Genomic DNA, 15,748 nt, shown 5'->3' with positions numbered 1-15,748 from the left:
AAAGAGCAACTTCTTTATGCCACTGAATTCACACCTATGCATAGGTCTAAAATGAGAATAATCTGTTAAGTAGGTAGAGGGTTGGGAGGAAAACTTAAGGGCTGGAAAAAGGCGATATGCTGACATTTATGATCATTATTCTTTACTTCAAACTTTGAAATTAACCTTATTTATACTTTTAATCTTTTGTATGAAGATTAATTCACTGAACAGCCATCCCTGAAGTTTGTCTGGGATTGTCTAGTATTGTAAGGAGTTAAAAAACCCTGAAAAAGGTAGACATTTTTTTATACTAATAACAACGATTAAGAATACAGGTTTGGGTCATGAAACATACAATTTATTTGCTCTCTTTGTGTTTTGAATGTTCCCTTTTTCTTTATGAGCACCTGCCCTAATGAAATCACCTAATAGCTGATGTTGTTTTACTCGAGTTGTGTTGTGCCCCAAGCTCCTGATTGCCTTAATGGATCCGAATTTATATCAACATTTCTCAAAGGTGTTTCTCAAGATACTTGGGGAAAAACAGACGGAAATTCTCTGTGGTCAAACAAATGTGGTAAATACTTCCTGCCATTTTTTCTTGCAAGACAGGAAATTAAAGAGTCCGAGAATGTGTGTGTAGTATGTAAATGTGCACGTGTGTGCTTGCGAGCAACACTTATGAACATCATCAGACTTGATCTTCTGTAGAACATTCTGTGCCCATGTGAACTTTTTTATGCTCAATCATGAACTCTGCTAGGTTTTAGAAAGAATCTTCTATGGAAGCCTAGAGATTTCAGCAACGTTTAGTCTATTTGCTTTAATTCCAGTTTATATTTTCCATTCAGTCCTGTGTCATGTTTTCATTATTCTCTCCAGGAGAATTTCACTACTTCTGGTCAGAACCTGTGCTTAAAATCTGAGCTTTTTCTTGTCCCAGTAATATAACAACTGTCTGGACGAGGGCAGTACATAATGAGTGTGTGTGTGTGTGTGCATGTTTGCCTATATATAGATAGATAGATAGAGATAGAGATAGATATAGATATACATAGATCTGTGCAGATATCTACAAATATAGCTATTTGCTTATACTATTTTAGTATTGTTTCCAGAACTCTTAAGTTCCTGAATGTTTTACAGCTTGACCAAAGTGAGATCTGGTTCCCGAATTCATTGCTTTCTCCTCTAGCTTCAATATTCTTCTCTAGCTTCTGGGTTGATTTCCAGAAATCGCAGAGAGCTTTGTGGGTAGAGTAACTTGCTGTCTTAGCACTATTTCAGCAATTCAGTTGAAGTGGTCCCTGGACCCTTGTTTCCTCTTGAGCCACTGTATCCTTTTTATCTTCTTTTGTTAAGAGAGACCAAACCAAGACCTTAGATTTAATTAGGATGCTGAGATTCCAGTTTTCTATTATCCTCCTGTGTATTAAAATGAATATGTTGCTATAGACGTTTTGCTTATGAAATTATTTATAGATTCCTTTAATTTCACTCCCCTCCTGGTCAGAGGGAGTAGTGCTAGTTTTACCTTGCCAATGTTTGATATTTTTATGGGTTATAGATGTTGGTTTTATGCCCCTTATGGGGTTCAGATAAAGACAATGTTCTCCAATAACATATTTTCCACATGTTTTCATACCATTGCTATATTTTTCAGAAACACAGCATTGAAATTATTAACTGCTCAATCAAAAGATGGAGAAACTGAGGTATATAAGTTTGCCAAAAGGAGGAACATTTCCCTTGTGAACTATGGAAATACCCTCATCAAGTCAGGCTATTAAGTGCATGGTTTAAGGGAACGTATCAAAGGATCACCTCCCAGTGGGAAGAACACCGTGGACAGCACTAGCAGCAAGAGGTCAAGAGATAAGAGGCCTAATTCTTTCTCTGTGTGAATTGAACAACTAAATTTATCATTCAGAACCTGTTTCCTCGGTGGTAAAATGAGGTAGTAATACCTATACCACAATGTTAAAAAATACATATGTATGTGCAATTTTGCTCATCTGTGGCTTGATGTTAGAATAACTGTTAACGTGTTTTAGAGGGCTACAGTAAGCCTATGCTCTTGTGTGGGAAAATGTTTACCCTTAGATTTAATAATTAGGGAACAGAATTAATAACCGTTAAAACAGAAAGGGGAGGGACTGTTTGTTTTATTTAACTCCCATTAAAAATATTAAGTCCTTCAAGATTAAAAAGACAAAGAAGTCCATTGACTTTCACAAAAGGCCAAGCATTGTCTATGTAGAATGAAGTGAGAGACAACTCTAAATTTGTATTGAGCTGGATGTGTTTCCACTCCATTCTTGCCAGCCTGCTGCCTAGCAACCATGGCATTTGTCCTCGCCACCTCGTGGGGAGCCACAGGACATGTTAGCACAAGGTGGACCTAAGGTAGCTTAAAGCAACAGTCACTCTAAGGGAAATATGTCTCTACAATATCCAAATTTTAGGGAATTCATTTCAGCACTGGTTTAATCTGGTTTCAGAAATCCAGCCAATACGTCTCAAAGTATGGTTCACTGACTTCACGCATGGATTCACCTGGACAGAAACCACCTTGGGGTTGTCAGCACAAAGACTGGGGCAAGTGTTCCTTACAGGGGGCAGTTATAGCAAAGCACCTAATTGGCAGTTAGCAGACCAGTTAAGTTCCAGCGGTTCAGCATCGACCCTGAGGCTGGCTCTGTCTTTTTTTATCTGTGTGATGCTGGACAAGTTTTTTTACTTTTTCTATGAATTAGTTTCCTCATCATTAAAAGGTGGTGATGGTGAATGATGATGATGAAACAACTTTGAAGTTACTGCATATAAAGTAAAGAGTATGTGAGCATTCTTGACTATTATTATAAAGCAAGTAGTCAATAAAGATTAACTGTTATTTTTTTCTCTTTTCACTGACTTCTTTCTGAGCCATTTATTTTCATGCCAAACTGAACACATTCCTATTAAAGCAGTCATGTCAAATATCCCAGCATGCTTTTTATTTTTATTTTTTAATTCATTTTTAAAAAATATTACATTAAAAAAATGAGGTTCCCATTCACCCCCACCACCCCCACCCACCACTCCCCCCACAGCAACACTCTCTCCCATCATCATGACACATCCATTGCATTTGGTGAGTACATCTCTGGGCATCGCTGCACCTCATGGTCAATGGTCCACGTCATAGCCCATACTCTCCCACATTCCATCCGGTGGGCCATGGGAGGATCTACAATGTCTGGTAATTGTCCCTGCAGCACCACCCAGGACAACACCAAGTCCCAAAAATGCCTCCACATCTCATCTATTCCTCCCATTCCCCACACCCAGCAGCCACCATGGCCACTTTTTCCACATCAATGCCACATTTTCTTGATTACTAACCACAATAGTTCATGAATAGAATATCAGTAAGTCCACTCTAATCCTTACTGTATTCCTCCTTCCTGTGGACCTTGGGTTGGTTGCGTCCATTCCACATCTATGTCAAGAGGGGGCTTAGATTCCACATGGATGCTGGATGCAATCCTCCTGCTTTCAGTTTTAGGCACTCTTGGCTCCATGGTGTGGTGGTTGACATTCTTCAACTCTGTTAGCTGAGTGGGGTAAGTCCAATAAACCAGAGTGTAGGAGCTGAAGTCTAGGTTAACTGTTATTATCAATTGGGGCCACGACTTTTTGCCAGTGTAATTCTCTGGGGTTATTTTTCAGTCTTACCTGGGCTCTCTGGTAACCCTCTTTCTTTTTGTAGACTGTCTCCAGGCCTATTTATGTCTCATTATCATCACATAATTGTAACCAGGGTTTTTCTTCTTCCCATTTTACCTTATCTTTGTCCTTAAAAACAAGCATACTCTCCTTTGAGACTTTTTGCAGGGTTTTCATTGCCAGTGACAATGAAAGTCTATTGGGGAATAAAATAGTTTCTTTCCAGGCTTCCTCCTCCTTTTTTTTTCTTTTCTACTTTAAATCCACCCATTTGAGAAAAACAGGACAAGAAGACTCACTTATGCTGCAAAAGAGGGCTGAATGCTAAACAAATGTTCTGCTTATGTGGCTATGAAACTTAAAAATTGGCAGATACCTGGAATCTAGCGGAAAAGGCAGGAACAAAGAGAGAAATTTCTCCCCAGGAAAATTATCAAGAGAAAGGCAAATTTTGTGGTCAATCCATTCTCAGCTGAAGTTGTCAGAGATTTATAGAAATACAGGGATCAATGTGGATTGCTGAAAGTCCGTGAAAGTATAGACAAAACTAAAGACTCCCCAAGAATCCTACCACAGTCCTCAGATGTCTCCAGGGTTGTACTGCTTTGCTTCTCAGGCCATTCTTCTCCATGGGAAAATAAATTTGAAATCTTATTTGGATCCAGAGTTGGGGGTTCTGAATTTGTCCTGCAATTTAGGATTTGGGCTGATTGGCCTTATCTCTAGGCATGCAAGACAATAAAATGAGGAGGCATAATTTCCATACATATTTTGAATCCGCTTTTCAATTTGCACACATACACACACTTAGTCCTGCTGAGATTTATATTAGGATCACAATGAAACTGTAGATGAATTTGGGAGAGAATTGACATGTTTACAAAATTGAGTTTTCTACTCCATGAACATTTATTTAGTTCTTCAATTAATCTCAGTAGTGCTTTGTAGTTTTCTATGTAGATGGCTTGTACATCTTTTGTTAGATTTAGTCCTATGTGTTTGCTGTTCTTTGAAACTATTGAAAATGATACCTTGTTTCCAGATTCTTTTTTTTTATTTTAATTTTTTGGTTTCTTATTTTTAAAGTTCATTTTCTAATTGTTACCAGTATAATAGAAATATGACTTTTTTTGTTTGTTTTGACCTTGGATTTGGGGACCTTGCTAAATTCACTTATGAATTCTAACAGTTTGGGGAAGCAGACTTGGCCCAGTGGTTAGGGCATCCTTCTACCACATGGGAGGTCTGCGGTTCAAACCTTGGGCCTCCTTGACCTGTGTGGAGCTGGCCCATGCACAGTGCTGATGCGCACAAGGAGTGCCCTGCCACGCAGGGGTGTCCCCCACATAAGGGAGCCCCACGCACAATGAGTGCGCCCCATAAGGAGAGCCGCCCAGCACGAAAGAAAGTGCAGCCTGCCCAGGAATGGAGCCGCCCACATGGAGAGCTGATGCAGCAAGATGACACAACAACAACAACAACAACAAAAATAAACACAGATTCCCGTGCCGCTGACAACAGAAGCAGACAAAAAAGAACATGCAGCAAATGGACACAGAGAACAGACAACTGGGGCGGGGTGGGGGGGAAGGGGAAGGGGATAGTAATAAAATAAATCTTAAAAAAAAATTCTTATGGTTTATTACTAGAAAATATTTTACCAATCATGAGGTTTGTAAATAATGACAGTTCTGTTTCCTGCTTTCAAATCTCATAATTTTTTCTCTCCTTACTACACTGGCTAGGACCTTAATTTAGTTTCCTGGCTATATACAAATGCCATACTAATGTGTTAGCTTAAACAATGAGAATGTATTGGCTTTCGGAGGCTGGAAGGCTGGCTTCCTCCCAGGTTGTACTGTCTGGCTGGGCAGCAATCTTTGGAGTTCCTTGGATTTTCCATCACATGGCAGTGCACATGGCAGCATCTTCTTCTTTCTCTAACAGGATCCATGGGCTTCCAGCTTCTGGTTGTTTCTCATGGCTTCTCTCTCTGTCCGAATTTCATTCTGCTTATGAAGGACTCCAGTAATCTGGTTTAAAGCCCAATCTGATTTAGGTAGGCCACACCTTAACTGGAGAACATCTTCAAAGGTCATATTTACAATGGGTCCACATACACAGAACTAGGGGTTGGGACCAGAATATGCCTTTGGCATGGAGGGGCATGATTCGATCTTCAACAGACCTCCAGTAAAGTATTGTCTGTAGGATTTTGTACATAACTTTTATAACATTAAGGAAGTTCTTTCCTAGTACTCATTTGCTGAAGGTGTTCCTCATGAATGGGTACTGAATTTTATCAAATGATTTTTCTGCATATATTGAGATGATCATAGGATATTCTTATTCTGACAACTTGCATTCCTGAAATGAGCTCAATTTGGTCATGATATATTAGCTTTTATATATAATCACTAAAAATGTTGACCTAAGATTTTAGTTTGAATTTTATAATTAATAATCATGAAAGTGATATTTTTTCCTTTAATGCCCTTGTTGGGTTTTGCTGTTGAGGTGATGCTGAACAACTAAAATGAGTTATGGAGTGTTTTTTCTATTTCTATTGATATTATCTCTTCCTAAATGTCCAAGGGAATTCACTGATGAAGTCATTCGCTGGAGGTTTTTGTGGGAAGATTTTAAATCTTAAAGACATGGATCCAATGTTTTCTAAGACATATTTCTAGTATGTTGTATTTTTTAAGGAAATTGTTCATTTTACCTAATTTTCAAGTTTATCTGTGTCAAGTTGTTCAGATATATTTTGATCATCTTTTTAACATTTACAGGATATATATGATTTCTTCTGTTTCCTTCTGATACTGTTTATTTGGGCATTTTCTCTGTCTTCTCTCTCTCTCTTTGATATTTGATAAATCTTTACAGGTCAATCATTTCAAAGAGTCAGCTTTCAGCTTTGGTGATTCTTTTTCTTTTTTGAGCATATGCATTCTTGAATTGAACAAAACAAAATACTGCACTGATGGTATGGAAGTAAAGTCTATATGTTGCAGTATTGCTTATGCATTAGTCAGGGTTCTCAAAGGAAACAATCAACAGAAGATATCTGCCAATAGTATACGATTTTATAAGAGTCTCTCACGTGACCATGGGGATGCACAAGTCCAGGTTCCACAAGCAGGCTGCAAACCTGGGCTCCAGTGAAGGTCCAATGAAGGTCCTTGATGAGTTTCCAGGAGACACTGGCTGTCCAAAGATGAGCTGGGAAATTCTCTCTGAATGTGGAAATCATTTTCCCTTTTAAGGCATTCAACTGATCGGATAAGCCATCACTCATTGCTGATGGCAATCTGACTGATGTAGATGTAATCAGCTATCTATGCAGTAATGTCACTTATGACTAAAGTCCATAAATGTCTGTGTATTACAATTAGCCCAGTGCTTGTTTGACCAAACAGCTGGGCACAATTACCTGGCTGAGCTGCCACATTAGCCTAACCATCACGGTCCCACCCCTTGTCAACACCGCAACCATACACATTACCTTAAATTATACTTAGTCTCTAAATAAAAACAATAACAGACATGCATATATATACATTTCTGTCTAACAATGTTTAACTCTCCTACATATAACCGGAAACACATTAATTCCTTACAGAATAGGGTGCAAGTCCTTGGGTAATATTTACTCTTAAACTTTACATTCTTAAATATTATAACATGAAACTAATATGACTTGTCATATGATATGGGAAAATGTTGGGAAAGAAAATGAAGAAATCTGTTTTGTGCACATATATAATCATATACATAATGAAACAAGGAAGAAAGATTCCTGACTTTACAGTTCTCATTTCTATAACTGGTCACATGGTTGAAGTTCTTATTTATCACTACCTTCCTCCACTACCAATTCCATGTTCCCATTACCCTCAGCAAGCACTTCACCTGGCTGTGGTTCTTTGCCTGGTGGGGTGGCCCAAACTTTCATTCCTGAATATACTTGGCCATTGTTAGTTCTGCTTGGATTGGGTTGTTGCATTTTTCCATTGACTTTAATCACAGGGCAGTGCAGTATTAGGAGACACCCTAGAGGAGCTCCTGTATTCTAGGCAAACTCTTCTTAACCCCCATTACGTAGATGCAGTCCCATTTCCATTTGAAGGTCAGGATCAATCACCCCAGCGAGGACAATAATTCCCTACTTTGCCTGTTGATTTAGAGGTAAAAGGAGCCCCAAGTGTCCAGGTGGCAGTCTTAACTTCCAGTTCAATGGAATCATTGTTGTATTCCCTGGTGACAGCACTCCTCCTTTTGGTACTAAAATCTGTAGACCAGCAGAGTTTGAGGTTGCAGGGACAGGAAGCAAAATTTTTCCTTGTGGATCCATAGTGGTAATAGTGAGTGGTGCCACTCCCATTTCTACCCCTTGATTCCTGGACCCATGAAATCTGGTTATGGGAGAAAGAGCACCATACAGTGGATGCCAATTTAGAGCCTACACAGTCTCCTGGATACATTGCCCCAGCTCTGCAAGGTATTGCCACCTAGTTGGTGCCATAATTGAGTCTTTAAAAGGTCATTCCACCATTCTATTAATCCACCTGCTTCAGGGTGATGAGGAACATGGTAAGACCAGTGAATTCCATGGGCATCTGCCCATTCCCATACATCATTTGCTACGAAATGGGTTCCTTGATCAGAAGCAATGCTTTGTGGAATGCCATGGCGGAAGATAAGACATTCAGTTAAGTCCATGATGGTAGTTTTGGAAGAGACATTGCATGCAGGAAATGCAAACCCATCCAAAGTATGCATCTATTCCAGTTAAAACAAACTGCTGCCCCTTCCATGGTGGAGGTGGTCCAATGTAGTCAACCTGCCACCAGGTAGCAGGCTGGTCACCTCAAGGAATGGTGCCATATCTGGGGCTGAGTGTAGGTCTCTCCCGCTGGTAGATTGGGCACTCAGCAGTGGCTGTAGCCAAGTCAGCCTTGGTGAGGGCTTGCTGAGCCCTTGCACAACCTCCATCCCTACCTCCATGGTCACTTTGTTCATGAGCTCAATGGACAATGACAGGAGTGGCTGAGGAAAGAGGCTGAGTGCTAGCCACAGAGCAGGTCATCTTATCTACTTGATTATTAAAATCCTCCTCTGCTGAAGTCACCCTCAGGTGAGCATTCATGTGGGATGCAAATATCTTCATATTTTTTGCCCATTCAGAAAGGTTTATCCACATACCTCTTCCCCAGACCTATTTGTCACCAACTTTCCAATCATATTCTTTCTAAGTCCCTGCCCATCCAACCAAACCATTGGCAACAGCCCATGAATCATGTACAAACACATCTCTGGCCATTTCTTCTTCCAAGCAAAATGAACAACCAGGTGTACTGCATGAAGTTCTGCCCACTAGGAGTATTTGCCCTCACCACTATCCTTCAGGGATGTCCCAGAAGAGGGCTGCAGTGCTGCAGCTCTCCAATTTCAGGTGGTACCTGCATATCATACAGAACTATCTGTACACCAGGCCTGAATTTTCTCATCCTCAGTCAACTGATTGTATGGGACTCCCCAAGAGGCCAAAGCTGTGGGCTGGGAAAAAGAAGGGAGCATGGCAGGGATGGTGACCACGGGCATTTGGGCTACTTCCTCAGCTAATTCACTTGTTCCTTCAGGACCTACTTGAGCCCTATCTCATATACACCACTTCCATTTTATTATGGAGCACTGCTGTGCACAATCAACTTTATGGTTTGGTGGGTCAGACAATACCCAGCTCATGATAGGCAACTTAGGTCTCACAGTAACTTGATGGCTCATGGTTAAACGTTCAGTCTCTACTAAGGCCCAGTAGCAGGCCAAAAGCTGTTTCTCAAAAGAGGAGTAGTTATCTGCAGAGGATGCCAAAATCCTAAGGGTCTGTGTTGTGATTCTCCTATAGGGGCCTGCCAAAGGCTCTAAACAGCATCTCTATTTGCCACTGAAACTTCCAGCACCATTGGATCTGCTGGATCATATGGCCCAACTGGTAGCACAGCTCACAAAGCAGGCTGGACATGATGCAGTGCCTCTTCTTGTTCTGGTCCCCAATCAAAACTAGCAGCTTTTCTGGTCACTTGGTAAATGGGCCAGAGTAGCACACCCAAATGAGGAATGTGTTGTCTCCAAAATCCAAAGAGACCAACTAAGCATTGCACCTTTTTCAGTCATAGGAGGGGCCAGGAGCAACAGCTTATCCTTCTCTTGAGAAGTGATATCTCAACATGCCCCACACCACTAATACCTACAAATTTCACTGAGGTGGAAGGACCCTGTATTTTTGTTGGATTTATCTCCCATCCTCTCTCATGCAAATGCCTTACTAATAAGTCTAGAGTCTCTACTACTTCTTGCGCACTACGTCCTGTCAACATGATATCATTACTATAATGGACCAGTGTGATGACTTGTGGGAGGGAGAGATGATCAAGGTCTCTGTGGACAATATTATGACATAAAGCTAGAGAGTTGATATACCCTTGAGGCAGTACAGTTAAGGTATACTGCTGTCCTTGCCAGTTGAAAGCAAACTGTTTCTAGTGGTTCTTAGTAACAGCAATTGACAAAAAAGTGTTTGCCAGATAAACAACTGCATACCAGTTACCAGGGGATGTGTTGATTTGCTCAAGCAATGATACCACATCTGGGAAAGCAGCTGCAATTGGAGTTACCATCTGGTTAAGTTACCGTTAATCTACTGTCATCCTCCAAGATTCATCTCTTTTCTGCACAGGCCAAATAGGAGAGTTGAATGGAGTTACGGTGGGAATCACCAACCCTGCATCCTTCATAAAATGTCACATAAGTTGCAGCCTTAAAAGATATATCAAAAACGTTCTTGTCTCAATAATTAGATTAGCAGTGCTTGCTAAAAAGGAAAATATATGAACAAGAGATGGAATCTCACTCGGATTCAAAGCTAAGATACATAGTTGCTTAAATAGCAACAGCTTTATAAGGTCTAGTGGCCATTTTTTTTAATGGTAGCACACCATTGTGAATATAATTATTAATAACACCACAGAATTCTACACTTGAAAGTAGTCCAAATGGGAAATGTTATATTGTATATATATATATTACAATAAAAATTTTTAAAAAAGGAAAAAAAAAAAGAGGCAAGAGTCTAGCAGGTGAATATCTACATTTAAGACCTCAGAGGTTAGGTATGAAAGACACACAGTAAAGAGCTAAGAATCTCTGGCTCATGTGAGAAACTGGAAATAGACCCCCATAATGTAGACCCCCATAATGAGGGTGACAGGTCCATGAAGCAATAGGTCCCTAAAATGATAGAAACATTTAATATTTGTAGCAGTTATATTAACAATGATTAAAAAAGGATTATGTCTGATGAACTTAATTGTCTTCTATGACTGACAGATAAGCCCAACAAGTAGAATCATTAAGCAATAAAAAGAAAGAAACTACAGTAGTGATTATTCTAAGAGTCATTGATTGTATACTTTGGATGGATTATATGGTATGTGAATATATCTCAATAAAACTGCTTTTAAAAAAGAAATAAATTGAAGTAGTTTGTTAGGTGACTACTTAGAGACCTGAGGAATCATGTTCGATTTTAACTTTTGGAGATGTTTAGAGATTAACTTGGGTTGCTTCCAAATCTGGTAGAATTTAAAAATATAATCTATTTTTTCCAAAATATTTTTTATTGAAAACATTCAATTTTGTCCATTGCAACAATACAGACAGAACCATATAAATTGAAAATCAATTGCTTCCCTCCCCCTACAATTCCAACTTTGTGAGGTAATCAACTTTAAGAGTTGATGAGCATCTTTTCATACTTTTTTCTAGGCTTATATAAATATATATATATTTTAATGATATCCCACTCCACACACTATAACTTGCTTTTTTTCCCTTAAAAAATATGTCAAGTGCAGCCAAGTTAATACATTTAAATACATATAATTTTATTGGCTGTATATCATAAAATACAGATGGCCCAAAATTTATTCTACACCACCCCTATTAAATGATATTGAGGTTATAATTGTCCAGTCCAGCAATAAACATGCTTATAATTACATCTTCATGTGTTTGCATATGTATATGTACTACTTCAAAGATACTATGAATTACATTTCAAAAGGTCATAGAATGTGACTACTACAAACACTGTGTGAAGGTATTAATTTCCCTAATTCCCACAATCACTAGATGTGTTTCATCTTGAAAGTTTTTTCATTCAGATAGCTTATACTATTGTTTCAATTTGTATTTCATGCCTCCTGGTGAGTATGAGCAACATTTCATGCCTCTTAGCCAACTTCACTTCCTATTTTTAACTGTCTGCTCATACCTTATGCCTATACTTTTGTTAGGACTTCTAAAAATTTTTTTTTAGGATTTTGCATATTAGGAATATATATGTAATAGGCAAAAGATATAATGAACTGCAACTAATTTCTCCAATTAAATTTTTTTTTACTTTATTTATGGTACTATTCATAATATACAATTAAAAATTATTTGGTTAAATTATGTCCATTTTTCCCTGACTTTTTACTTAAAAATGTTTTCCTGGAGTTTAAGAATTTTTAATTTTTAAAATTTAGAATTTTAAAAATTCATCTGGAATTTATTTTTGAACAAAATATAAGCTAGAGGACTAACATTTTCTTCCAAAATAGTCAGTCTTGTAGTATTTATTGAATCATCCATCTTTCTCCAGGAAATTTGAAGTGCCTTTTTTTCCCATGTATTAAGTAATCAAATGCAATTGAACCTTTTTCTGCATACTCTGTTTGTTTCCCAGGTTTATTTGTCTATTCAAGGGGATAGAAAAAGATGGATAGTGTTAATTTAGTGTTTGTAGAGCTAGCATTTCTCTAATACCAAAGGGGAAAAAAAGAAAACTAAGAAAAAAGCCAGATTTCACTCATGAATATAAATGCAAAAAATTCGAAATAAAGCATTAGTGATTCTAATGCAGTGGAGTATTACAGCAATAAAACAACTTGAACAAGAAAGTTTTTTCTAGAAATGTGACTATGGATCCATAAGCCAACAACCCAACAATTCTATTAAACTTCTAAATTAAAGCAGAAAAGCTATTATATCAATTATATCAACAGCACTAGATTGATACATTTGAAAATCTGGGGCTTTTAAGCACTGTAAAGCGAGCAAGGACATTTCTTAAACATGACAAAGAGATGGCAGAAACCACATAAACTTCATAATGCATCAAAGATACTAAAGGCCTTTCCATAAAATCAAGAATAGCATTGGATGCCCAACATTAGCAATTTATGTTTCAACATCATTTTTGAGACTTTAGATAATAAGACAAAAATTATACAAGTAGTGTACATATTAGGAAAGAAGAAAGTTTTCATGGCTTGCAGATGGTACGGACGCACACCTAAAAATCCAATAAGAACTGAGACCAAGAGAGCTTTGCAAACTAGCTATACATACTCAAGAATCAATAGTTTTAAAAAAATGTATTAGCAATGAATAATAAGAAAAAATAAATGGATTTTTAAAATTCCACATACATTTGCAGCACAATTACAAAATACTCCGAAATAAGTTTAACCAGCAAATTAAATATCTTTGTGCAGAAAGTGCAATATTTTACTGAAGAAAGCACAAGAAGTCCTGGTTAAATGTTCTTAGAAATTCACTATCATAAACACTTCAAATTCTAAGTTAACACATGTATTTGTTGCAGGACTTTTGTAGACCTGGTCTCAATAATTTTGCAATTAGTATAGAAAATGATTTGCCAATGTTAAAAAAAAAAAAGAATGGTGATGTCCTACTAGACAATAAAGTTTCCTGTAAAGTGACTCTAACAAAATATTATGGTACTGATATTATAGTTATTTTTAGCAGTAAATGTCAAAACAGAATACTCAGATATCCTGATGTTATCCGGAAACATTTATGAACCTGCACTTTTATCTCCTTCTTTAGAATGTGTTGTAATACAATGCGGACTTTGTGAAAGAAATAGGAAATAATCAGAAAAATATTAACAGGCAAATTTATGACAAAACATTATCTGGATTGTATAGTGCAATATAAAATACATATGATTAATAATATTAGTATCAATACGTATACTGATAAGGTACATTTCAGGGCTGATATATTTCATGTATGTCACTGATTTAGGATTAAAGATTCCATTCAGACTTTACTTTCAGTTTGGTCTGAACTGGGCTAAATTTGATTATTTTCTGCAAAGGAAGGACTGACTTTGTTCATTCATTCATTTACTCATTCAATAAACAATGGTTAAGTGTCTTCTCTCATGGGCATGATGGAAGTCAGTCAAGCCCAATCCTGCCCTAAAGCAGTTTGTGGTCTGATTAGGAAAAGGAGAGGAAGAGGGCTAGGAAGAAGAGGAGGGGAAGAGGGAAGAGGGAGAGAGAAAAGGGAGAGTGGGAGAGAGAAGGGGAGGCAAAAGAAGAGGGACAGAAGTTTTTCAAGTCTCTCATATCACAGAAGTAAGTGGATGCTTTACTAAGAGATTTTTCAACCTTTTAAAGCTCTTCATAAGGTCTTTTTTTTTTTGCCATTATTTTTATAGTTATACTTGAAAAAAATATATCTCTTAGAAAAGAAATTCTATTATCTAGAATTCTCACATAATAAGGCTTTTCTTACAACTTGATCGAAATAAGTGAATATTCTAACATTCAAACAGTTCTAATACTTCTGGTATATTCTAATATTTTTATTAAGAATACTCAAATATTTCTCAATGTGGAAATGTTAAGCAAAAACAAAAGTGTATGTGGGAGGGGCAAAAGTCTAACAGGAAGATGTAAAGTAACTATCGGAGATGAAGTTCTAAACACAAGAGAGGAAGATAGCAGTAAGACTGTATTGAGAGCTACCTGGGAAAAGCAACAGCTTTATGAAGTAAAGGAGTGGCATCATCACATTTACCTCTTTTACTAGTAAGTTTTCTGCTTTGTGCTCTGCATCTTCTGGCACTGTTGAGTACAGTGTTCGGATATCCCAAGAAACTGTGGCTATCTGAAAGGGACAATGAACAGAAATTAAGCACTCCAATTTAAAAGCATTCAGCAGACCACCAATCTGCAAACACAATAGGAAGTTGTTTTAGATTTTAGCACTTAAAGATCAAAGAGGTCTTAGCAGCAAAACTTCTATAGTTCTTAACAAATTAACCTGTAGGAGAGGAAATCCAAACATTCCTTTGGTTACCAAAATTGGCACTGCTACAACTACTGTCTTACCAGGGCAGCTCACAATTTTAAGGTCAGTTTCCCTCCCTAAAGAGAACTAAAATTTGGGCATCTGTATATTTTGACGTGAGTTTATTTCTATTGGTATATTTTGTGTTGTTAATGCTAAGAGCGATTTGAAGCAAAGAAGGAAACTTATAAAGTCAGGGGTTATTTTAATCTTAATGTAAATAATCTCTTGAACATCCACTGGGTAAACTGGACCCTGATTAGAAGATGCTTATGTATGGAGGAGGAGGGGATGAGGATCCACAGGTGTGTGTGGGGGGAGGGGTGGACTGGAAGAAAGGGTGTTCAATAAATCTGGACCTTGAAGAAAATAAATCATTTATTTGGTGTCCTTATTGTCATTGGAATAAATTGTTTTTTGGAATAAATACCAAACAAACACACTCTATTGAATGAATACACACAAACTAAAATTACAAAATATCCCTTAAAATAAAATGTCTAAAACAAAATTTTATAGGTGGTTTTTTCTTTATATATCTTCAGTTCCATCAAGGAAGGGTCTGAGATGTACTAAAACAGTAAGTTTCCATCGACTTTCGTTTCAGGGTTGCTAGGATGATGAATCTGCTAACATTCATAGTACAACGCTTATCATCTTTTATATTGCACATCCCCAAACCCCAGATGATTCATCAGGATTTCTGAAGCACAAATTAAGGTTCATTTAATCTGTTCTAGGTAGAAAAAGGGAAGATTGAAGTTTATTCTTCAAAGTTTAAAGCTGCCAGGGCCACCTCTGCTACAAGAGCCAGCATCATTCCTTGTTTACAATCCTAGCTTCA

At 37.7% G+C, this 15,748-nt stretch overlaps 1 protein-coding gene across 13 annotated transcripts in view; it reads right to left on the bottom strand.

Annotated features, from left to right (window-relative positions):
• The window catches only part of DOCK10 (dedicator of cytokinesis 10), a 281,603-nt gene that overhangs the window by 129,516 nt on the left and 136,339 nt on the right, over positions 1 to 15,748 (bottom strand). For all 13 annotated transcript variants that reach the window (XM_071216098.1, XM_058300030.2, XM_058300032.1 and 10 more), the window contains exon 3: positions 14,632 to 14,721. In XM_071216098.1, coding sequence (XP_071072199.1) covers positions 14,632 to 14,721 — 90 coding nt within the window. The remainder of the gene's footprint in view (positions 1 to 14,631; positions 14,722 to 15,748) is intronic.

Source organism: Dasypus novemcinctus, chromosome 7 (genome assembly GCF_030445035.2).
Source record: "Dasypus novemcinctus isolate mDasNov1 chromosome 7, mDasNov1.1.hap2, whole genome shotgun sequence".
NCBI lineage: Eukaryota > Metazoa > Chordata > Mammalia > Cingulata > Dasypodidae > Dasypus > Dasypus novemcinctus.
Note: the sequence above shows the minus strand (reverse complement) of the source record. Positions and strands in the feature narration are given on the sequence as shown.